Genomic DNA, 24,378 nt, shown 5'->3' on the forward strand with positions numbered 1-24,378 from the left:
ATGTGAACCCTTATCTTTAAATCCTTTGCAAGAGATGAGAAATATTCCAAAAAGGCTCCCTGGTGGCACGATGGTTCAAGCGCTCGGCTGCCAACCAAAGGGTTGAACCCGCCAGCCACTCCATCGGAGACAGCCGGGGCAGTCTGCTTCCTGAGAGAGGCACAGATTGACAGGCTTGGCAAATGCCATGAGGCAGTTCCACTCTGCCCCACCAAGCCGCTGCGAGTTAAAACCGAGGTGGCCGCAAAGGGTTAGGCTCATCCTAAAAATCACAGCAATGCAGCTACAGACATAGGAATAGATGCATCCTTTCATTTCCTCCTTCTACGCCCTCATTACCTGGGTGCAGCCTGCCACGTAGCGACCCCACCTAGGCCCCCGTCCCCGCTCATGAGAGCTTCACTCCAGTTTTCTGTTTTCCTGTTTGTTTCTGTTCACGTGTGGCACATGGAACGCAAGTACGCATAATTTGTGAATGAATGAATCATTATTCATGAATGAATAATTCATTAAAATAAAAATGGGCACACGGATTGGCTCCTGTCCTTCAGTGCCACTGAGGTGCAAAGGTTTTCCCCTTGATGCTTACCCTTTCGGGGGGAAGTGAATGGAGGCTAAGGTTCCCATGGACAGCACATTGCCCAAACTCCCCTTTACATAAATGGGAGGTATAATAACAACAACAAAAATCACTGCCCCCCCAAAAAAACTTCCCTAAGCTTATGGGGAAGAGGGAAAGACATCTATTGTCCTCTAGAACCCCAAAACAGCACAAAGGAAGGCCTGGCTATTGTCCCAGGTGACTGTACCTCCTAAACCATCTTCCGCATTAACCAGAATCCACACACAACTAAAGCATCACCCGACACAGCAGTTCAGCCTCATAAACAGCACACTATGGGGAGGCTGTGCCTCCTTCACAAGTCATCTGTGGACATCTGCACCCAAACCGCTGGACTAGGCATGGAGCCGAGCCGGCAATCCTTGCTGCTAAAAACGGAAAACTGTCTCCTTCTTCATTTCTTTTTCCCCCTCTTTGGTTTTAGGAACAGCCTTGTGGAGATATAATTCGCAAACTACAGAATCCGTCCGTCTGAAGGGCACCATAGATAGTTTCCGGTCTATTCCATCCACCACGATCATCTCTTCTCGACCATGTTCCTCGTGCAGGAAAGAAAACCCAGGTCCTTCAGCAGTCACGCCCCAGTCGGGGTGCCCCTTACTCCCCACACCTGGCTCCATGGAGCTCCTCTGTCCCCATGATTTGCCTCTTCGGGATACTTCACGTACACAGCATCAGACAACTTGTGGCCTCTGGAGTCCAGGTTCTTGTCCCCCAGCCAAACGTGGTCCAGGCTCAGCCCCGTCAGAGCCCATGTCCGTACCCCATGCCTTGCTCTGGCTCAGTAAGAAGCCAGCCTAGGAACGAACGCGCTGTGTTTCATCTGCCCCCTCCCCCCCATTGGTTGATGGACACATGAGTTGTTTCCACTTGGTGGCACTGTGGGGTACAAGTCTTTGCCCAAATGGATGTCCCCCTACCTTGAGGGTGCACGCTCTGAACAGGAGTGCTAAGTCATGCAGCTTACCCTGGGCTCCATCTTTTAAGGAACCGTGCGCTGCTGTCCAAGAGCAACTGCCCCATGTTACACACCCACCAACAGAATGGAGGGTTGCAAACCTCGGCGCCCCCAGCACCTGTCAACACTCATCCTTTAACTGGACCCAGCGTGGGGAGTAGACGGTTTGCTTCAACTTAAAAAGAAAGTTTTGCTTTTTGTTGTTTCCCCCGTACACCCCAAAGGCATTTCCAGCCTGGATGCATCCTAAAATACCTGGCAGAAAGCCAGTCTTCCTTCTAGACAATCATGATATAACGCTTCATCTTTTCAAACAGCAAACCAAACTCACTGCCATCGAGTCAATGCTGACTCCTAGTGACCCCCATAGGGCAGCGTAGAACTGCCTCTGTGGGCGTCCGAGGCTGTAACACTTTACGGGACAGGAGCCTCGTCTCCCTCCTGAGGATGGGCTGGTGCTCCCCACCTGTTGACCTTGTACTTAGCACAGGAAAACATAAACATTTCTTCTCCCTGGGAACCGGGTGGGTTTTCAAAATACTATATAGAACCCAGGAGCCCTGGTGGTGCAGTGGTATACGGGTCAAAAGCTCAGCTGATCAAAACCCAGCAGCCCCTCTGTGGGCGGGAGATGAGGCTGTCTGCTTCCATTAAGCTTGAGAGTCTCAGAAACCCCACGTGGCAGCTCTCCTCGGACTACAGAGGTTGCTGGGAGTCAGAAGCAGAATTTGTTCCTCCTTCGGTTGAGCCCTGGCACACATGTACGGGAGGGGGAGGTGAGGAAGGGGGAGACACACCAATACTTCCTTCTCCCAGACCTGTGTTTATCTGCAGCCAATTGGGCAAGCAGGAAGCTCCTCTAGCCAAAGGCTGCACTATTTGCAGTTTCCCACCAGGCGGTAGTCGTACCTGCAGGCATTCTGGGTGCTTCTCTGCAAAGAGCTTCCAGTCGTCCAGGGTGTAATGCTTGTGGATGGCCGTAAACATGCGGTGCTGTAGGAAACAGAGTGGCAGCTTTAGGGCCAGGGGCCAGGAGAGAGGAGAGTGGTTCTGATCCAACAGGATCAAACCTTTGATGGGTCCCTGCCTTTCTTGCTTCATCTGCTTTGAATGGGCTCCTAGCATCCCAAACCCGGCCAAGGTGTGTCGGGTGCAATCATAAAATTTACACTGTGCTGGCTGCCGCCCTAATCTGACTAGATGAAACTGCAGTCAGCACCTGGAGGCTCTGCCAGGAGGCAGGGAGGGATAAAGGAGAGATCTCACAGCCCCACCCACCCCAGCCCAGCTCCCAACCACACTTGAGTTAGGGCAAAGGCAGTCCTGATGGTGATAAGAGGTCCCCTACTCAGAAGAAGGGGCTACACTGAGATATATGTCTGCTTAGTTAACCCAGAAGGACCTCTACTTACACCCAAAGCCCTATTCTAATGTTCACCACCGGCATTCACAGATCAACTTTGCCCAAGGAATTTCTTCTTTCCATAGGACAAAAAAATAATCACATTGTCATGTCATTCCACTCACAGTGGCCCTATCTTTGACTCAGTGGCCGTGAGAGGGAGTCATTCCACTTTCCCATAAACTTTCTGAAGCCCCCTCATGTTTCATATTATTCTCAGCTTTATTGGACAGAAATGGAGCATAAGAAAGATTAATTTCCTAGACCAGCAAAAGGAAGACTCCCCTGCCAGGTTCAGGGACTTTCCCCTGCACCAGTTTCCCCAACTTCTCTGGGTCTGTCCTAATACTCCCTGTAATGGAGCCAATGCCAACTCATAGCAACAATATGGGCGAGTGCATGGTACAGGGTAGATCTGCCCTGTGAGTTTCTGAAACTATACCTGTTTATTAGGAGTAGAAAGCCCCCATCTTTCTCTCATGGAGTGGCTGGTGGTTTCAAACTGCTGACCTTTCTGATCAAAACCCAATGTGGAACACCTCGCCACCAAGACCACACTCCTCTTGGAAGACTCCCCAATCTAGAATTCTAGGACTGGACTACCTTCTGCTCACTGCGAATCCTGGGAGCAGGAAAGCCCGAGCACTTCCTCACAGTTAGGTCCCGGGCACCCTGTCTCATTAATAGTAAGACATGCCTGTGAAAATGGATGAGAACAGTGTAGCCAGCGGCAGAATCCCTGGGGGACAAACAGCTAAGCAGCTGGTGACTACCCAAAAGGCAGAGAGGCTGGAGTCCACCCGGGGCACTGAAGAAATTTCTCCTCCGACACACAGCCTCCTAGGAATTGGCATCAACCCGTTCACAACCGATTGATAGTCCGACAGTCTGATATTTTAATTAACCAGGCTACTCAATGTTCCCTGAGTCCACCTGTTTACACAGTAGTAAACAACTCATTAGTGGGGATGGATGATCACATTGCAGAGCTAGGGAAAGAGGAGGAGGGGGGAAATGGTGAGGAAACCCAGTTCCTTATTCAATTTATGTCTCTGGCCCAAAGTTGAGTGGCGTCGTATTGCTGACAGACAATATAACTGACCTAGGAATCAGAGCAGTTTCCCTAAGTAAGTGATAATTGGACGATAATGGCCCTGGGGGGCGGGGCATTATAAACAATGGGGGAGGGGCTTTGAAAAGCAGATACCTACACTTTATCCTGGCTATGTTGTTGGTAGGTGCCACGGAGTTGGTTCCGACACGTAACGGCCCCATGCACAACAGAATGAAACACTGCTTGGCCCTGCAATGGCTTCTATGCCTGAGCCTATTGATGCAGCCACAGTGTCGATCCATCTTCTTGACAGACTTCCTCTTTTTCGCTGCCCTTCCACTTTACCAAGCATGATGTCCTTCTCCAGAGATAGGTCTCACCTGACAATATGTCTAAAGCATGTATGACGAGGTCTTGCCGGCTTTGTCTCAAAAGAGCACTCTGGCCTACTTCTTCCAAGACAGATTCATTTGTCCTTTCAGCAGCCCGTGGTATTTTGTATATTCTTCTCCAGCACCACCATTCACATGCATCCATTCTTCTTCTGTCGTCCTCACCCAATGTCCCACTTTCACATGCATATGAGGCAATGGAGAATACCATGGCTAGGGTCGGGCACACCTCCGTCCTCAAAGTAACATCCTAGCTTCACAATGCGCTCAAGAGGTCTTGTGCGCGTATCTGCCTACTGCACTGCAACCGCATCTTTTGATTTTTTGACTACTGCTTCCAAGAGGATTGATTGAGGAGCCAAGCAAGATCAAATCCTTGACAACTTCAAACTTTTCTCCATTTCCCATGATGCAACCTCTTGGTCTCATTGTGAGGATTTGGGTCTTCTTCACATTGAGTTGTCATTCATACTGGAGGCTGCAAGTGCTTCGTCTTCCTCATTTTCAGCCAGCAAGGTGGTGTCATCTGCATACCGCAGGTTGTTAATAAGCCTTCCTCCGATCCTGACTCCACATTCTTCTTCCGATAATTCAGCTTCTCTGATAATTTGCTCAGCATACAGATTGAATAAGTACGGTGAGAGGATACAACCCTGTCGCACATCTTTTCTGATTTTAAATCATGCAATATTCCCCAGATCTGTTCTCACAACTGCCTCTGGATCCATGTACACATTCAGTGTGAGCACAAAGAAGTGGTCTGGGATTCCCATCATCCTCAAGGTTATCCATAGTTTATTATGGTCCCCACTGTCTAATGTCTTTGCATAGTGGATAAAACACAAGTAAACATCTTTCTGCTAGTCTCTGCTTTCTAGTATCCTATAGCCTGGATCCTGGATCCTATATATATTCTATGTCCTATTTCTATATCCTGGTATTCTATATCCTGAATATATACCAATATTTTTAAAGGCCAGGGGGCGCTGAGTAATTTTTTTTCTCTCTTGAAAAATGGGCGTTAGGTCAGGTAGAGTTGGGAGCCTATGACATTGACCACCCCAGAACTGCATTTTAGAGTACATCATTTGTTGGACACTCTTTCCCTTGTAATCTCTGCTTAAGGAAGAGCCCCAGTGCCTCCCGTGGCTAGACTTGCTGCTCACACACTGAGAAGCTCTTGCGACTAATTAGATTTGTCCTTGCACTTGGCAGGCCTGATCGGCACAGAGTGCATGTGGCCCTGGGCACGTCACAGCAAACCGCGTAGGATGCATATAATGCGCTGTGTGCCCCAGACATGCCGTCTCTGCCGAGTGAGCTCCCTGTAGACCAAGGGCTTCTCCTTTATTTTTCCCAAGGCCATGATACTAGCAACTTCCCTCGGTAGGAAGTAACTCTGGGCGTAGACTAGCAGGAGCTCTCTGCAACCTCAAGGTTGTCCTCTGTCCTTACAAGGTGAGAAGCAAATTCCATAGATGCTGGAGTTAGCCAATTCATGTTTGGCTCCCGACTCGGGGCAAGTCAGGTTTCCTCTCTGAGTCTCATCTGTTAAAGAAGTGGTTCTCAACCTTCCTCATGCCGTGCCCCTTTAGTACAGTTCCTCGTGTTGTGGTGACCCCCAATCATAAAATTATTTTCATTTCTACTTCATCACTGTCAGTTTGCTACTGTTATGAATCAGGTGACCCCTATGAAAGGGTCGTTCACCTCCCAAAGGGGTCTCGACCCACAGGTTGAGAACCGCTGTGTTAAAGGAACTTACTTCATGGAGTTGTGATATGAATTAAGAGCTAAATGGTACGTAGTGTCTGGCACCTGGGTGCTCAAAAATAGTTTCTAAATAATTATGAATGAGAATGCTGGCAGTAGAATTGTTGCCTTCCAAGCCTAAGCCTTGAGTTCAATGCAGTGCACTACATTCACAAGCAACCGTCCCTCAGTCAGTGATGGGAGGCTCCGGTATTACTGTGACGCTGAGAAGTTTTCAGCAGCGATTCCCAACTACGATGTGTGAGGATGAAAGGCCTGGTGATCTACTTCCCCAAATCTGCCGATGAAAACCCTGTGAATCATTGCAATCGGAACTGCAAATGATCTCAGAGAGTAGAGGACCAGGCAGTATTTCATTCTGGGGTGCATGAGATCACCATGAGTTGAGGTCCAAAGCTAACAAGTAAGCACTTCATGGCGTGCAATAAAGTGTTCACAATCTCGCTTGGATATGCAGTGATGAGCTCAAAGGCTGTGTTGCACTCGGTGAATCTGCTACACAAGATCTCTGTAGAGCATCGAGAAGCCAGCATGGTACTTTGAGGGCTCCTGTGTGCCTGACCTACACCATGATATTTTCTATCGCATCCCATGCATGTGAAAGTTGAACATTCAATATGGAAGACCAAAGAAGAATCGGTGCAACTGAATGACGGTGTCGGAGAAGAATTCTGAAAGTGCCATGGACTGCCAAAAGGAGCAACAAGTCTGTCTTGGAAGGTTACAGTCAGAGTGCTCCTTCGAGGCAAACTGTCTTCTATCCTTTGGATATATTGTCGAGAGAGACCGTCTCTTGAGAAGAACATCATGCTTGGAAAAGTGGGGGGCAGTGATAAGAGGAAGACCCTCAACGAGCTGGGTTGGCACAGGGGGCTCAGGCCTGGGAACAATTGTGAGGAGGGAGCAGGACTGTGTAGTGTTTCCTTCTATGGTGGCTAGGGGACGGAACTGGCTCGATGGCACCTACCCACCCCCAACACCTCACAGGCAGCCCTGTCTTCCTGACAAGGCCGCCACCAGCTCTCCACAATCTGGTGTTCTTCTTGATGTCAACCTCCCTTTTCTCAGCAGGCATGTTCAAGGGAGCAATGGAAACTCACCCAGGCCCTCTCACTGGCCTGGGGGCCATCCAATTGATGGCTTGAAATAAAGAGAGGAGGGAACGGTTGGGTCCAGGGTTCTGTGTTTCAGCCATAGAGAATGGCTCAATGCGTCTCACATGTCTTCTCCTCCCTGTATCTGAACGCCTCCTGTGGGCTCCCAGCAGCCTGGCAGTCCACGCACAGCTGTGCTGAGCTGCCCCGTCCAGCTGGTTCTGATGCACCGCGCCCTGTGAACAGCCAAGCAGGATGAAAAGCCAAGCACCTCACCTGAGACATCACCACCGCCATCTCAAACGTCCCCACGGTGTCCATGTTGGCCACGATGATGGGAATCCCTGAGTAGGTCTGCCTTGAGTTTCGAAATGTGAAGGTGCGCTCAAGATCCACCTGTGGGGGCGGTGGGGTGGGGTGGGGAGGAAAATAAGGTGTGAGGGGAAGTAAATGCACTGGTCTGAGCTGGATGCCCAGACCCAAAGTTGGTGCATGACCCTTGCCCCCTGGGTTCTCTGAGGGGTTGACTGGGGTGTTTCAAAGGCAGGGGAGTCTCAAGGAAAGTAGAAGGCCCAGTTCCGGTGCACCTGCTGACACAAGCTCCTCATCGTCCTCAAGGGCCATAGGTAAGCTGGCAAGCGCTGCTGCAGCACAGGAGCCAGAAGGGGGTGACTCCAGAGAACAGGAATGGATTCCATGGCCCCAGCGGTTCCTGGGCTCCTTGTGAGGATGTCTCCAAACCAGGGAAGGAATCAATATGACGAAGACCCTCCTTTGGACTTTTAGGCCCCAGGACTGTGAGAAACATTTCCTCATACAGTTTCTGTTCTCCAGAGTCATGTACTTCTGGTTCCTCGGGTTACCACAGCACTAACCAGCTACTGGGACAGTCCTGAGGAAGCCAGAGGGTCACAATCCAGTTCAGATCCTGCAGGTTCAGGATAGTTGCCCATTTAAGCAGATGCTCTGGATTGAATGTTTCCTCTGCTCCTTCTCCACCCTCTGCTCCCTAGCCCGGGGCCATGGAGCCCTGAAAAGCCCCATCCCTGTTAGCTTTTCTCCACTTCCGAGCCCTAGGAGCTCCATTCCGTTTCCGCTCCACTTTCCTGCCAATTCTGCTCCACTCATGCACTTCCCATTTTGCACATCTTGTCAATTCGCACCTTCCACCTAGAAGCAGGCACTCTACTCTCACCTGGCTGCACTCAGCACCACCCATGCATCCCTAACCTTTCCAGCTCCGCTGCTGTTAAATGATCAGAAGGATGGCTCACGTTGCCAGGGAGCCGTGCCTTGCAAGCTTGTGCTCACCCACGCAAACGCTGTGCTTGGACCTGCCAACAGCTGGTGGGAGAGCCTTCGCACTCTATTTTATCTCCAGGTTCAGGGTGTTTCTAACTAACTCTGCTATCAGGAATCCAGGGGCCTAGCCCAGCCAGGATGGACCTCGGCAGAGGCAGGGAGCAAGGGCCAGGTGCTAACCACCAGGGTACAGCCATGGTGCTGGTGGATACACTGTCAAGTCCATTCAGCTCTACAGGGCAGAGAACAACTGCCCCACGGGACTTCCAAGGCTGTACATCTTTGCAGAAGTAGACTTAACATTTTTTCTCCCACTTCCAGGCTGATTTACAGCCTTGAAAACCTGATGAAATGGTTCTTCTCTGCCCCCGAGGCTGTAAATCTTTAGGAGAAAGACTACCACATCTTTCTTCTGTGCACAACTACTACACCACCAGGGATTCCTTGTGCAAAGCCAGTGTTCAAATGGCTATGTCATCAGCCTCCCAGGAAGCCTTCAAGACATGGAATCCTAGGCGGAGAAGCAAGAGGGATGAAGAGGCTAATAGAGGGGCAGGGGGCTCCTTGCACAGTGAAAGTTGTCCGAACTGGGGGTAGTCAAGAAGGATCTAGATCAACACAGACAAAGACTATGGCAGACGTGCTCGTGAAGCTGGGATGAACGTGCAAATCACCAGCTGTTGTGGAGTCAATCCCCAAAAGTCGATGCGTTGAACCCACCCAGGGGCTCTGCTGGAGAAAGAGCTGGCAGTCTGGTCCCATAGAGACCAACCCCAAACCCCACTGCCATGGAGCTGATTCCGCCTCAGTGCCCCATGTGGGGTTTCTAAGACTACCAGTTCTTATGAGAGGAGACAGCCTCCTCTTTCTCCCGAGGAGCAGGTAACAGGCTTGAACCACGGGGCTTGTGGAATTGACTCAAGAGCACCTACCAACAACACATCTTTGCCAAAGTAGTTTGCCAGGCATTTCTTCTGTGGTACCAGTGGTTGGATTTGAACCACCAAGCTTTAGGTTAGCAGGTAATGGCAAACTGCATTTGCCACCTACAAAATACAGGTGTTAGGATTTCAACACCCTCATTGTCCTCCAGTTCCCCACCCACTGTCTCCCATTGGCCCAATGCAGCCAAAATCGAACCTTGAAAACAGTCTGCAGTGGGCATCCTCCCTGTAACAAAAACAGAGGCAGGAGGGGGCAAAAGGAGTGACTTGGGATGAAGGGCTCAGGTTTGGACTCTGATAGAGGCTACCTGAGAGCCCTGGTTGCTGGCGTAGTGGTTTCAGGTTGGACTGCTAACTGCAAGGTCAGCAATTCAAAACCACCAGCTGCAATTTGGGAGAAAGATGAGGCATCTTAACACCCAGAGAGAATTGGTCTCAGGAACCCAGAGGTGCAGTTCCACGCTGCTCTATGGGATCTCTATGAGGAGGCATCGACTCAGTGGGAGTGACTTTGGTTCGGCTCACAGGCTACCTGGAGCCCAGTCGCAGAGGAGGGTGCAAGTCAGGCTGCTGACTGGTGGCTCTGGGGGAGAACGAGGGACCTTTCCGCTCCCATAACGATGGCCAGCCTTGGAAACCCGTGAGTCAGAATGGACTCCATGGGCTGGGTGGCCGATGACTGACCATGTGAACACTGGCCTTACACAGGGGTCCCCAGGGTGCAGGAGTTAGTGTGGCACTTCGACCCCACCAGCCCCTCCACAGAAGAAAGCTGCAGAAGTCTGTTTTCCTAAAGATCTACAGCCCATGGGGGCAGCTCGATTTTGCCCTGTAGGGTTGCTATGTGTCAAAGTAGACTCTATGGCAGTGAGTTTGTTTTGTTTTGTTTGGGGCCTTAAGCAGCAGTCATGTGAGAGAGAGTGAGTGGCTTTCATGGCATGTGCCCATGGTCATCTTCTCTTGACTTCTCTCAACATGATTCTTGGTTCTGCTTCAGTGAACCAAGTTCTGACCCTGTTCTGAAAAAGGATGGCTAATGGAGTCTATTAGCAGAAGCCTTCTAAGATGGTAATGTCCCTCTGCCACTTGGACTTCCCACGGGGTTAAAATAATCAGTATCCATTGGTCTCATAGTCCTCCCAACATGCTATGCTGTGCATCCAGTGGAGAAGACAGTGAGCTTCTCTTAGCTCTCCCAAAGCCATCCGCCATCCAAGGAAAAGGACAACTTTGACAGTGGACCCTCCCTACCCCCCATCCACGTAGTCTTCCCCATAGAAGAGAGCCTTCACAATTCTGTGTGTGTGTGTGTGTGTCTATGTGTGTGTTTTCTGATCATTTTATTGGGAGCTCTTTTTTATCATTCTATTAGGGGCTCATACAACTCTTATCACAATCCATCCATACATCAGTTGTGTAAAGCACATTTGTATATTCATTGCCCTCATCCTCAAAACATTTGCTCTCCACCTAAGCTCCTGGCATCACCTCCTCATTTTCCCCTCCCTCCCCGCTCCCCTCTCCCTCATGAACCCTTGATAATTTATAAATTATTATTTTGTTATATCTTTCCCATCTGATGTCTCCCTTCACCCACTTTTCTGTTGTCCGTCCCCCAGGGAGGAGGTTATATGTAGATCCTTGTAATCTGTTCCCCCTTTCCACCCCACCCTCCTGGTGTCACCACTCTCACCATTTGTCCTAAAGGGATCATCCGCCCCGGATTCCACAATTCTTAATTTTATGAATCAGATGTAAAATTATCTTCACCAACTTCACCCACCTAGACAGACACACACACACACACACACACACACACACACACACACACACACACACACCATCAGGCCCTGGAACAGAGCAGTTGTTTGCTGAGTACAAAAATAGAGTCTCCTCGGGGCCAGTCCCAACTATGTGGATCACCCACCCTCTTCCCCGCCCAGATAAATGTCCCTCAGAGGACAGCCCGGAAGCTACAGCTTGGGAAGAAGAGCACATCTACTCAGAGCACACAGGAACAAGCAAAGAGGAAGGAGAGTGAGTGGAACACATCCTGGCCCAAGCCCCAAAGACGATATTCCTGCTCAGAGAAGCCAATGCACAGAGAGGACCATAGGGCCAGCCCTACCACAAGCTTAAAAAAAAAAAAAAAAGGAAAATGGGGCATTGGGAAAAAGCTATGGTATACAAATATTCCTAGAGTAAGGACCAAGTAATATGGCAGGGACCAGACCAAATACAGGGATACACATGGTAGACAACTAAAAAGGAGGTGGGGAAAGGAAAAAAAATAAAGAAAAGTGTAGAGGGGGCACAGGGCACTAACCCACCCAAGGGGAGGGTATTGTTTGTGTCTCCACAGGGAAAGAGGGACCAGACTTCAACCCGATGCTCCAAGATGTGAATGCAACATGCTGGCATGGAATAGGGAACCAGTGGAGAGGTCTGGGGGGCCAGCCCCAACCCCAACTACTAAGGGGACATCTGCCCCTCCCCTCAGAAGAATTTATATCAAAGGACGGCACTGAATCTACAGCTCTGGAAGAGGGACATATCTGATTGGAGCACATGGGAGCACATGAAGGGGGAGGAGGAGAGAGTGGAACACATCATGGCCCACCAGGCCAGGAGGTCGTTGTTCCCAATTAGAACAGCCAGTCAACAAAGAGGACCACATGGCCAGCTGCACCATGAGACATGACGTCCCTCACTGACTCATAGCCCTACAGGCGACAACACCAGAGACACAGTGAGGGAATTGCACCTGATAAGATCCTTCCACACCAAGGCAAAACATTAAGGGGGTGGAACAGAACAACAAGGGAATGGAGTGGCGAGGTCCCCAGGGAATGCTGAAGGTGGACTTTGGGGTCAGGGCGTGGTGCCCAACAGACTGGACTGGAAAACATTCCTAAAGGCCAACAAACAATCCTTGAACTAACTACAAATTTTTCTTTCTTGTTGGGTTGTGTTTTATTTTTGTCATTGTTTTGTTGTGTATTGCTGCTTGGTTGTGCTCTGTCTTGTTTTTGTGCATGTTATTATCTCCGCACGTCTGTCTAAATAAGATAGGCTGGATGTACAACTGGAGGAGAAAACAATGGGACCAATAGTTCCATGGGAACATGGAAGACAGGGAGGTGGGGGGAAAGGTAGTGGTGTTAATAAACCCAGGGACAAGGGAACAATAAGCAATCCAAATCAGTGGTGAGGAGGATGTGGGAGGCCTGGTTGGGCATGATCAAAGGTAATGTAACTAAGAGGAATTGCTGAAACCCTAGTGGGGACTGAGCATGATAGTGGGACAGGAGGGAAGTCAAAGGAAATAGAGGAAAGAGCTGGGAAGCAGAGGACATTTATAGAGGTCTAGATAAAGACATGTACATATGCAAATATATTTATACATGTGGATGGAGAAATACATCTATGTGCATATATTTATAAGGTTATCATTAAGGTAGCAGAGGGACATTGTACCTCCACTCAAGTACTCTCTCAATGCAAGAATACTTTCTTCTACTAAATTGGCATTCTATGATGCTCACCTTCCTGACCCAACCACTGAAGACAAAGTGGGTGAACAACTAAATGTGGTGAAGAAACCTGATGGTGCCCGGCTATCAAAAGATATAGCATCTGGGGTCTTAAAGACTTGAAGGTAAACAAGCGGCCATCTGGCTCAGAAGCAATAAAGCCCACATGGAAGAAGCACACCAGTCTGTGGGACGATGAGGTGCTAAAGGGATCAGTTATCAGGCATCAAAGAACCAAAAAATCATATCATTTTGTGCTCAACTCCCTGATACGATCGCTGAAGGCAAATGGGTGCATAAGCAAATGTGGCAAAGAAAGCTGATGGTGCCCGGCTATCAAAAGGTATAGCATCTGGGGTCTTAAAGGCTTGAAGGTAAATAAGCGGCCATCTAGCTCAGAAGCAACAAAGCGCACATGGAAGAAACATACCAGCCTGTGCAATCACAAGGTGTCAAGGGATCAGGTATCTGGCATCATCAGAACAAAAAACCTTACCATAGTGAATGAGCAGGGGAGTGCAGAGTGGAGACCCAAAGCACATTTGTAGGCCACTGGACATCCCCTTACAGAAGGGTCTTGGGGAGGAGACGAGACAGTCAGGGTGCGATGTAACAATGATGAAAAATACAACTTTCCTCTAGTTCCTAAATGATTCCTCTCCCCCTCCCACTGTCATGATCCGAATCCTACCTTGCAATTATGACTAGACCACAGATATACACTGGTACAGACAGGAACTGGAAACACAGTGAAGCCAGAGCAGATGATCCCCTCAGGACCAGTGGAATGAGTGGCGATACTGGGAGGGCATAGGGAGGTTGGGTTGGAAAGGGGGAACCTATTTCAAGGATCTACATGTGACCTCCTCCCTGGGGGACATACAGCAGAAAAGTGGGGGAAGGGAGACGTGGGACAGAGCAAGATATGACAAAATAATAATTTATATATTATCAAGGGTTTATGAGGGAAGGGGTAGTGGGGAGGGAGGGGGAAAAGTGAGGACCTGATGCCAGGGGCTTGGGTGGAGACCAAATGTTTTGAGAATGATGAGGGCGATGAATGTACAAATGTGCTTTACACAATTGATGTATGTATGGATTGTGATAGGAGTTGTATGTGCCCCTAATAAAATGATTTTTTTAATGAGGAGCTGATACCAAGGGCTCAAGTAGAAAGCAAATGTTTTGAGAATTATGATGGCAACAAATGTACAAATGTGCTTGATACATGGATGTATGTATAGATTGCGATAAGAGTTGTACGAGCCCCCCGTAAAATGATTGAGGGAAAAAAGGGGGAGATGATATCAAGGCATCCAGGAAGAAAACAATTGTTTGAAAACTCATTGTGATAGCAATTGTACAATACTGCTTACCATGCTTGAACTATGGCATGATATGATATTTGCATTGACTCCCAATTAATAATAAATTTTTATAAAAGTAAAAAAGAGGGCTATAAGGTAAACAAGGAGCCATCTTGCTGAAAAGCAACAAAGCCCACATGGAAGAAGCACACCACCTTGTGTGATCACGAATTATCTATCGGATCAGGAATCAGGCATCAAAGACCCAGAACAAAAAAATCATATCCATGTGAATGAGGAGCATGCTTTGAGTGGAGACCCAAAGCCCATCTGTAGACAATTGAACAACCCCTTACAGAAGGGTCACAAGGAAGAGATGAGCCAGTCAGGATGCATTATAACACCCATGAAATAAATAACTTTCCTCTAGTTCTTTAATGCTTCCTCCCCCCGAATATCATGATCCCAGTTCAACCTTACAAATCTGACAAGACCAGAACATATACACTGCTACAGATAAGAGCCCACAACACAGGGAATCCAGGACAGATAAACCCCTCAGGACCAATAATGAGAATAGAGATACCAGGAGGGGAAAAGGAAGATGGGGGAGGGGGGAGAAAGGGGGATTCAACCACATTTACCTATCTATAAACCCTTCCCAGGGGGATGGACAACAGGAAAATGGGTAAAGGAAGACAGAGATTGGTGTAAAATGTGGGAGGGGTTATAAATTTGTAAATTATCAAGAGTTCATGAGGGAGGGAGAGGGGAGGGGAAAATAATGAGGATTTGATATCAAGGGCTCAAGTAGAAAGAAAATGCTTTGAAAATGATGATGGCAACATATGTACAAATGTGCTTGACACAATGTATGTATGTATGTATGGATTGTGATAAGAGCTGTAAAAGCGCCCAATAAAATGATTACAAAAAATAGAGTCTCCTAAGATCAATGCACCAAATGTAGCAGCTCTAGAGTCCTGTTCTACTTGGTCTGATGGACAGGGAACACGAAGTCCTAAAAGACTGCCCTCCACAAACACACCTGCCCTGCTGGTCTCTACACATAGGAAAGGGGCTTCCAAAAGGGGGTGGAAGAATGGAATTAAGAGACAGTAGAATTTCTCCACGAACTTTTTGAAGTCCCTTGGAACCGCCTTACAAGCCAGGTCTACAACACAATTCTGCAGCCCAGAATATAAATGGAGACTGGCAAGCACAGCTGCGTTCATGACCAGCAAGGCCAGGTTTAAGGGTAGAACGCTGGCACTGCATCAGAACACGGTGGCACAGGAGCCAGCCCTGGCCCTCAGAGCACAGCCAGATCCCTAGGTGCACACAGACATGCCAGGCTGCAAGTCAAATCCCACACGTGCCCTCGTACCCAAAAGAAACTGGCATTTGATCCCTCCTTGCAGTTAGAGGTCAGACACCAGTGGCATGGTTTGCTCTTGGGAGGAAGACCAGAAGAAGCCCGTGAGGCCTTCTAATCTGCTCAAGGTCGTTTGAGGAGGGACCTCCAAGATCCTGAGTACCCAGACATGGTCGGGGGAAAGCCCACAGCCCCGCAGACCCTGCACAGCGAAGAGGGGAGAGGTCAGAAAACAGGGTCCTTCTTCTTCTCCTTTTCCTCTTCCTCCTCCTCCTCCTTCTTCTTCATCTAAAGATATGATGTCCCTGAGTCATGCAACTAACAAGTTCAGCTGTTGACCCAAAGGTGCCTCGGAAGAAAGGCCTGTCAATTTACTTCCAAAAGACCACAATCGTTGAATACCCTATGAGGCACAGTTCTACTCTAACACCCACCTGGTGGTCACTGGGTCAGGACTGATTCAACAGCAACTGGGTTAAGTATAAAAACAAATAAAGTTGATGCCATCGGGTCAACTCTGACTCATAGCAACTCTATAGGGCAGGGTTGGTCGATTTGCCCTCATGAGTTTCTAAGACTGTAACTCTTTATGGGAGTGGAAAGCCCCGTGTTTCTCCTGTGGAAGTGGCTGGTGGTTTTGAACTGCTGATCTTGTGGTCAGCAGTCTGACTCACAAACACAATGCCATCTAGGCTCCTGATTAATTAATTCTTTTATGGCACAAATTGACCCTTAGCTGTCACACCTGAAGATGGCCTTTCTGAGGGCGGGACAAAGTTTGTCATCTTTGCAGTCTGAGGCCAAACCCAAACTCACGATCATCAAGTTGATTCCAACACCTGGCAACCATATAGAGGAGGGGTTCTGAGACTCAATCTTTATGGGAGCTCATCTTTCTCCGGAACGGAGAGCAGCCTGTTGGCTCGAACCACAGACCTTGCAGTTAGCATCCCAATATTTAACGCATAGTGACACCAGGGTTCCTTTTGTGGCCTTGTTGTTGGATGCCTTTGAGTCAGTGCAGAATCCAGCAGCACATGCAATCCCATGGGGCTGGGCTCTTCTGTGATCACTGTATTCCAGGGAACGCTCCTGGGGACAGCAGTATCTGCAGCTCTGGGTCCTGCCCAGTACCATGGACTCGTGGGAAGATGGTTCCTTAAGCAGATGCCTGAGCAGTTGAGAGATGCCCCACCTGGTTCACCGAGGTCAGGCCTGCCTGGATGTATTACTCTCAGTTCTAATACTCTACTGAAGTTGACCTCAGATTCTTTTATTTACAGCTTCTGTGATTGCCCCTACAAGACCTAAAAGTTCTGAGTTTGACACTGCCCAGTGAAAAACCTGTCAACAATCGAGACTGTCCCCTCCCAGCCAGACTCAGCACTCAGGTGGAATGCCCTCTCACCACCCCCGCCCCCCCCCCACCCCGCCCCTCTCTCTACTCAAGTCCACTCCACTCTGCTGATGCCAGTGAATGACTGGTAGGTAAATGCTGGTCATTGACTCTAGATTCGGATCCGCATCGAACTTCTTCTCCTGGCAGAGATGTCATTGTTGGGTGTCACTGAATCTATCCTGACACGTAGTGAGCTCAGGTGAGAGAGCAGAGCTGCTCCAGGGGCTTTCCAGGGTGCTACGGGATGAGCCAGAATTGACTGGATGGCAGTTAGTTTGGTTTCAGCTTGCTGGAAGCACCTGACCAGACTGTTGGCCCCAAGCTATTGGGTGAGTTAGAGCCAAAAGCCTTTCAGTTAGCAATTGAGAGCACTTGCCTGCTTCACTGAGGCACTACTAATGAAACTTTATCCACTTTCAAGAGATTTCCGGGAAGGAATGAGGGCAGGAGGGGAAAGTTCTTTTAAAATAAGGCCAAGAAAGAAAGGGCTACATAGTAGCAGCTGGCCCAGCTTACTGAGGTCCTGTCACTGTTCTGATGAGATGGGCAATGGCACTATGTTTTGGAAAGTTTTCCCAGTGGGGGTAATACTCCACATGTGAAAGGGGGATGGTGGGGGCAGGGGAGGAGACCTGTCAGTCACAGCCTTGAAACCTTCCAACTTCCTTCTTGCCCATCAGCCCTTCACCCTGGCCTGAGGGGTTACAAAAGGAGAAAAAGTAAAGAGAGAGGGAACAACAGAGGAGGAGGGGGAGAGTGGGAGGGAGAGGCAGAGAGGAGAAAAGAAAGAAGGAAAGAGAAAGTAAGACAGGGAGGGAGAAAGCAAAAGAGAACATTTCCTTATCGGCAAGCAAATCAGAAGGGATGAAAAAAGGTTAACTAGATCCCTGACCCTGTTAGAGGGAGGCACAATCAGATATGATGGCAGGTATTGACTAGGGAGCTGCAAACCACCATGGGAGTGGTGTACCAGGAAGCTTCGTCCTTGGAAGAACAGCACCACCTGTGAACTCAAGTTTGCAGGCACCGAGTTGGCAAACTCACCAGAGTGGAAATGGGAAAACATTTCTCCAGGGCCCAGAGCACTTACTTCAGTATGTGAAGACGGCAAGGTGCAATCACCAGCCAGGCCACCGATATCAATAGCTGCAATCAACCCCAAATTATGAAACTCAGGGATACATAACATGGGAATGAGCCATTTATTCTGTGACGTAAATGTCCAATCTACGTCAGTGTTATGTCAACTCTCTCTCGAGGCTTTCCCTGGGTGGCTGCAAACAGTTAACAAACTTGGCTGCTAGCCAAAAGTTTGCTGGTTCAAGACCAACCAGAGGCACTTCGGAGGGAAGGCTTGCTGTCTTACTTCTGAAGCCAAATAAAACTAAACAGGCAATCTCTGAAAAACCCCAGGTGCTCAGACACATGGGCTTGATCTCTATGGGTGGCCATCAACTCAATAGTAACTGTTTTGGGTTTTCTTGTTTGCTTTTTGGTCTCCTCTCGAGATACTGCCTGGTACTGGATATATATATGAAACCCTTGTTATCGATATATATGTGTGTGTGTGTGTGTTATATGTGTGTGTTATATATATGAAACCCTTGTTTTCAATATGTCACTTTGATTCAAGTTCTCTCTACTAAGTAAGTATTGAAGAGCCCTGGTGGTGGAGTCGTTTGAACAATGGGCTGTGATCCTCAAGGTCAGTGGTTTGAAACCACCAGCTTCTCCCAGGCTTTGGACTCCCGTAAATAGTTGCAGTCTCAGAAACTCACAGGGGCAGTTCTGTCCTGTTCTAAGGGTCCATATGGTCAGCATCGACTCAATGACAGTGAGAGAGAAATACCCGTTAAGCCAATCCTTACGAATATCCACTTGAGGGCATCAAATTAAGTCACCCAGAGTCGCCGTGACTTAGTCTGAGTGGCCCCAAAGGCTGAGCAATGGGCGACTAACTAAAGGGTTGATGGTTTGAATCCAACCAGAGGCAGCAAGAAAAGCCTAGTGAACTACTTCTAGAAGATCAGCCACTTCAAACCCTACGCCGCGCAGTTCTGCTCTGGCAAACACATGGTATTGTTGACTGGGCCATGTTTCCTTCAGGCTGGCCTTGAGTGCCAGCTGCAGGCTATTTTTCGGGAGGCCAGAGCCTTCAACCCAAACTGTTTCCTTTTCCTCCAAGAGCACGCCGTGGCCCTGGGTCACTCTTCCAGCCTGGAACTGAACTCACCACCACCATGGCAGCATGTGCAGCCAAACAGGCAGGTCTATAAAGTGAACAATAACTCCTTAGGATAATCCACGATGGGAGATCAAGAGGGCAGCTGGGGCCAGGTTCAGAAACCAGGAAGGAGGAAGAAAGGAAGAGGAACCCCAACAGGGAAACACAGGTGGGGAGACGAGTGTAGTGATATTATCCTGCGGGAAGAATATCAGGGAACACATGAAAACGTGTTTGAAAACGTTGGATGGGAAAATCGATCCGCTCCTTCCAGGCCCCCCCAATTCGCATTAAAAAGTGTTTGAAAGTAGAGTGGTGAGGCATCATGGCTGTACTCAAGCCCTGCCAGGTGCTAATGGAGCGCCATAACTCTATTTGTAAAAGTGGTGCAAAGGGTTAATCATTCCTTCTCCAGCCTGCCAACCCCACTGATAAGAGGACCTGGCTCAGTTCTGGTCTGTGACTAGCGCGTCTTCCCTAACTCAAGCAGGCCCTGTGCTGGCAGCAGGAGGCACCGAGGCCACTGCTGGCACGCCTGGCACTGGCGCCAAGGGGTTATTTAAGGGCTGGCTTGCAGAGGCGGCAGTGGAGCTCCGCGCGCTGGCTCCACCGCCAGCTGTTTACTGCTGCGGCGGCTGACAGGTCCAATTTCCTCCCTTTCCTCTCGTTCTCTTGCCCGGCACCAGCACACACTTCTGCAGGTCGGTCGACTCTGCTTCTCCCAATCCCAGACTATCCCTCCGGGTTTGCCCTCTCGCCTTCCCAGCAGGGGGATCCCTCCCCGCTCTCCCGGCTTTTTCAGAGCCTTCTCCACCTGTTCCTCTAGCTTGATCTCCTCCAGGGAGCAAGGGCACCACGCCGGCTCCCAGTCCCGTTACTGTCCCCACGACCTCCGCTCCCGGGCACTCTGCTGTCCTCCCACCGGCCTGAGGCTGCCACCGCGAACGGGTCCCCAGCGTCTCTCCCAGTAAGGCCCCCTGACTCCAGAAGTGACCCCTGAACTTTCTCCCAGCGAGGCTCCCTATTTTTCCCCAGCGTAAAGAAAGCGCAGTGCCGCAGGGCACGCGGAAAGCAGCAGCGCTCAGCACTGGCACGCCGCCAATGTCGCCAGGGTCCCCGGCTTGTTTGTGCCCCTCCTCGGTTTACACCGGTCTCCCGCTCCTCGCCCGCAGCTCTGTGGCAAATCCCCCAGCCAAGTCCTGGCTCTTTGCTCTTCCTCTGCCACTTTAAAGTCGCCTTCCTTGGCTCCCCCGGGCCGGCTAGGGTTAGAATGCTAGGCCGAGCCAGGCTCCTCAGGGCGCTAGCCCGCTGGGACGGGGTCGAGGTGCCGCCCTCCGGCCTCGGAGGGAGGGTGACCACCAAAGGCGGACGCTGACAGCCCCCTATCCTCTCCCCGCTCCTCCCAAGAAATCTCCCCCCACGCGGCTTTCGAACGGCCCCACCTCGGATCGGCTCTTCAGGCTGCTCCGTTTGGGTCGCAGCAAGACATCCTTAAAGTCCAGCTTGAGGTCGGCGTCTACGCGGGGCATGGTGCGGCTCGGGCCCGGCGCGGGGCCTGCGGGGACCGGAGCAGCGGCGGCGGCGGCGGGCCAGGCGCTCACAGGCGGCTCGGCTGGCTCTGGCTCTTACACCCGGCCCGGCGCCGGCTCTCGGCCCGCCCTCCGCGCCGCCCGCCGAGTCCCGCCCCCGGGCCGGCCCCGGCTCCGGGCGGCTCCTCGTTCCCTGCCCCCGGGCCGGCCCCGGTTCCCGGTTCCCGGCTCCGAGCTCCGGGCTCCCCGCTCCCCGCTCCCCGCTCCCCGTTCCCCGCCCCCGGACCGGCCCCGGCTCCCAGCTCCCTGCTCCCGAGCCGGCCCCGGTTCCCGGCTCCGGGCTCCCGGCCCCTCGCTCTCCGCCTCCCGGCCGGCCCGGGTTCCCTGCTCCGGACTCCCGGCTCCCGGCTCCCGCAGCCCCTGGAGGAAGCGCCGGCGACCAGGCTGGAGCGGGCTGGGGAGGGGGCAGCGGACGGTCTAGGCACGCCAGCAGCAAGGGCTCAGTTTCAACTCCGCGCGTGGGACATGTTTAGCCACCCCGACCCCCGCTGTACAACCACACTCTTTGAGTTGTCCAAACCTGGTGGGGAAGGGGGAGGAGGATGTAAAGGCTGCGCACAGTCTTTATGGAGAGAAGTGTTCCCAAGGGATTGACCTCCTTAGAAGAGGCCACTCCTTGCGAGGTCTGGCTTCTTTCTCTAAGTGTGCCCACGAAGTGCTGAGTCAGGTTCAAACCTAAGAACCCCCCCACCCCCGGGAGGCTAGATCCAAGCCCCGGACCAATGTCATTTCCTTAAGAGTGTATTCCAACTGTTAGTGAACTGTGGAGGGCAGGGAATGGCCCCCACAGGGTTTTCCAGGCTGTGATCTTGGAAGAAAGGTGCGTGGTGGCGTGGTGGTTACGCATAGGGCTGCCAACCATGAGGTCGGCAGTTTGAAACTGTTGGGCAAGAGAAACTTACTGGGACAATTTTACTCGGGTTCTATAGGGGCGCTATGAGTCGGTGGGTTAGATGGAGTTTGAATCTGAACAAGCCATATCTTCCTCCCATGGAACCTACTGACCTTTCAGGTCGCAGTTAAGCACTTAACCTCTGCGTTACCAGAGCTCTTTAGGTGGTGTGGTAGTTACATAATCTGGTCTCCATTTGGGACTGGAGAGGATTTAGAGTGAAGGGATGGGGTTATAGCCAATGAAGCCTCTATGGGGGCATGGCCTTCCTCTGAGGATTCTGGGAACTCCTATATTTTCCTCCTTGGAGGCAGGGAAATACTTTTCGCTCTCTACTTACTCCCTGGGAGACGCTCTACTGACAAGACACATGGTGTTATGCCCTGGCAGCTGGAGAAGCCACATGGACCTACCCTGATGCAACCAGACCTCTGGAGCTGAAGAAGCCACTGCCAGCTCTGAGATGCTTACAAAGGCACTGGATCCACAAGACTTCCAACCCACTGGCCTGTGATCCTTCTGCAATGGGCATCATTGCATGTATTTCTTGAGTCTGAAGAGGACTTTACAGATTGATATCAGACATATGGGCTAATATTGGATTTATGGACTTGATCCGGACTGGGCTGGAAGTTTTCTCAATATTCAGTTGCTCTTGTATACAAACCACTTTTCTTATACACATAAGCATGTCAATGAATTTGTGTCTCTAGTCTCCCCAGACTAACCCAGGAGGCTGGTAAGATTTCTGAAGAAAAGGGTGTTACAAGGACCTCTTGTTTCTTAGGCCAGGCAATGTTGAGTTAATTTTTATATTCTGTTTGTATTTCATAAAAGCAGTGAGGCCAACAAATGGCAGCAGTTTCCCCCATTGGCTCTAGTTTCTGAGATTCAGTGCATGTGCCTTATACCAGTCTTCACGCGGCTCGCCCATAAACACACAGGATATTTTACTCAAGTGTGAGTTAGCCTGCGAGAGAGGAGGTGCACTCTGATTCTATTTAAAGTAGTTTAACCAAATATTTATGTCAGGTTAGACTTCACATTGTTTCCTGTGGTCCAAAGATGTATTTGAACACGAACTTGGACTTTTCCCCAAGTATTTGCTCATGACACCTTATTTAGGAACTAAATAGCAGGCAGTTCTAATTTGTAATCTTAAAAGAGGACTAGAAGAAAGAGTTACTGTACAATAAATAATGAGCCCTGATGATGGAGTGGCTTATGTACTTGACTGTTAACCACAAGCCCACCAGCCCCTCTGCAAAAGAAAGATGAGGTTTTCTGCTCCCGAAAAGATTACAGCCTCAAAAACCCACAGGAGACATTCCATCCTGTCTTAGGGGTCACTGGCTGGTAGCAAGTTTGGTGCCAAACCCCCACGAGATTCAAATGTTCTGAAACCTAAAAAGGGTCTGTCACAGTTCATGTGCCTTTCTTAAATTTAAAATGTTCCATTCTTGTTATAAGATGGCACCACTTATACACCTATGCACAGAAACTTTTAAAAGAAAAGTTAGAAATTTTCTTAGGAAGAAGCTTACTGTCAACCTCACTGCTGACAGTGTTAAATGTTGAAATGTGTTCCGAAATGTGTGCCGCAATATTTGAAGAAGACAGATTTAGTTCTTCAAAATATTGATGAAAATTACTATGAAGTCTTACATATGCAACATAGTAAATGGCCCTCACACCTTCCATATAGGTGCCTTTCCATTTCCCACTCTTGTTAAACTGTTCTGGTTTTGCAGCAGCCAAATTGTCCTCTCAGTAGATTTTGCACAGCTTCCCAAAACTCGGGAAAACTCGCTGCCATCTGATGGATTCTAACTCATGGTGACACTATAAAACAGAGGAATCTGCCCCTTTGGGTTTCCAAACCTTTACATAGTTTAAAGGCTGCAGAATGATTGGTGGGTTCGAACCAGTGACCTTATGATTGTTAACTCAGGGCAAGACCAACTAGCCACGATGGGTCCTTCCATATACACCTTACTTTGGAAGTTCCTTAATGCCTCATTTCCACCCCACCCCCAATATTTCTTACCTTTTTTTTTGTCTTACACTGTAATTAGCAGGTCTGAACTCTTATATTTAAAACTAGGATGAAAATCAATAAATTATCATAGCTTAATAGTTGAAAATATCTAACACCTACAAAACATGTTTTATAGAAACACATTTTAAAGATGTTTGATAGAGCATCTACAAAAGTAGAGCTGATGCAGTCTATCCGATGCAATTTTCTGGATCAGCGTTCAAAAAGCCACAGGAACGGGCATTAAAAGGAACTAAAAAGAACATTCTTGTTGTTGTTGGACTGTGATAATCAGTGGTGGGCTGGAGTCTGCTCTGAGGGTTCCCAGGGATGTCCCTTTGTTTTTTCAGAGGTAAGTGGTTTAGTAAGGAATAGTGTACAATGTGAACTCGGGATCAAAGGGCGATGCTTAGGATCAGGAAGCATGCAGGCAGTCTCCCTTCTTCAGTTCAGGATCCTTGACTCCTGGCCGTGCAGGTC

The 24,378-nt window shown here is 49.7% G+C and overlaps 1 protein-coding gene across 1 annotated transcript in view; it reads right to left on the bottom strand.

Annotated features, from left to right (window-relative positions):
• The window catches only part of GMPR (guanosine monophosphate reductase), a 63,220-nt gene extending 42,195 nt beyond the window's left edge, over positions 1–21,025 (bottom strand). The window contains exons 1-3 of the mRNA XM_075540624.1: positions 20,822–21,025; positions 7,572–7,691; positions 2,490–2,573 (exon numbers count right to left, since the gene is read on the bottom strand). Of these exons, the coding sequence (XP_075396739.1) occupies positions 2,490–2,573; positions 7,572–7,691; positions 20,822–20,908 (291 nt within the window). The 5' untranslated portion in view covers positions 20,909–21,025. The remainder of the gene's footprint in view (positions 1–2,489; positions 2,574–7,571; positions 7,692–20,821) is intronic.
• Between the last annotated feature and the right edge of the window lie 3,353 nt (positions 21,026–24,378).

This window comes from Tenrec ecaudatus, chromosome 1 (assembly GCF_050624435.1).
Source record: "Tenrec ecaudatus isolate mTenEca1 chromosome 1, mTenEca1.hap1, whole genome shotgun sequence".
NCBI classification, from domain to species: Eukaryota; Metazoa; Chordata; class Mammalia; order Afrosoricida; family Tenrecidae; genus Tenrec; species Tenrec ecaudatus.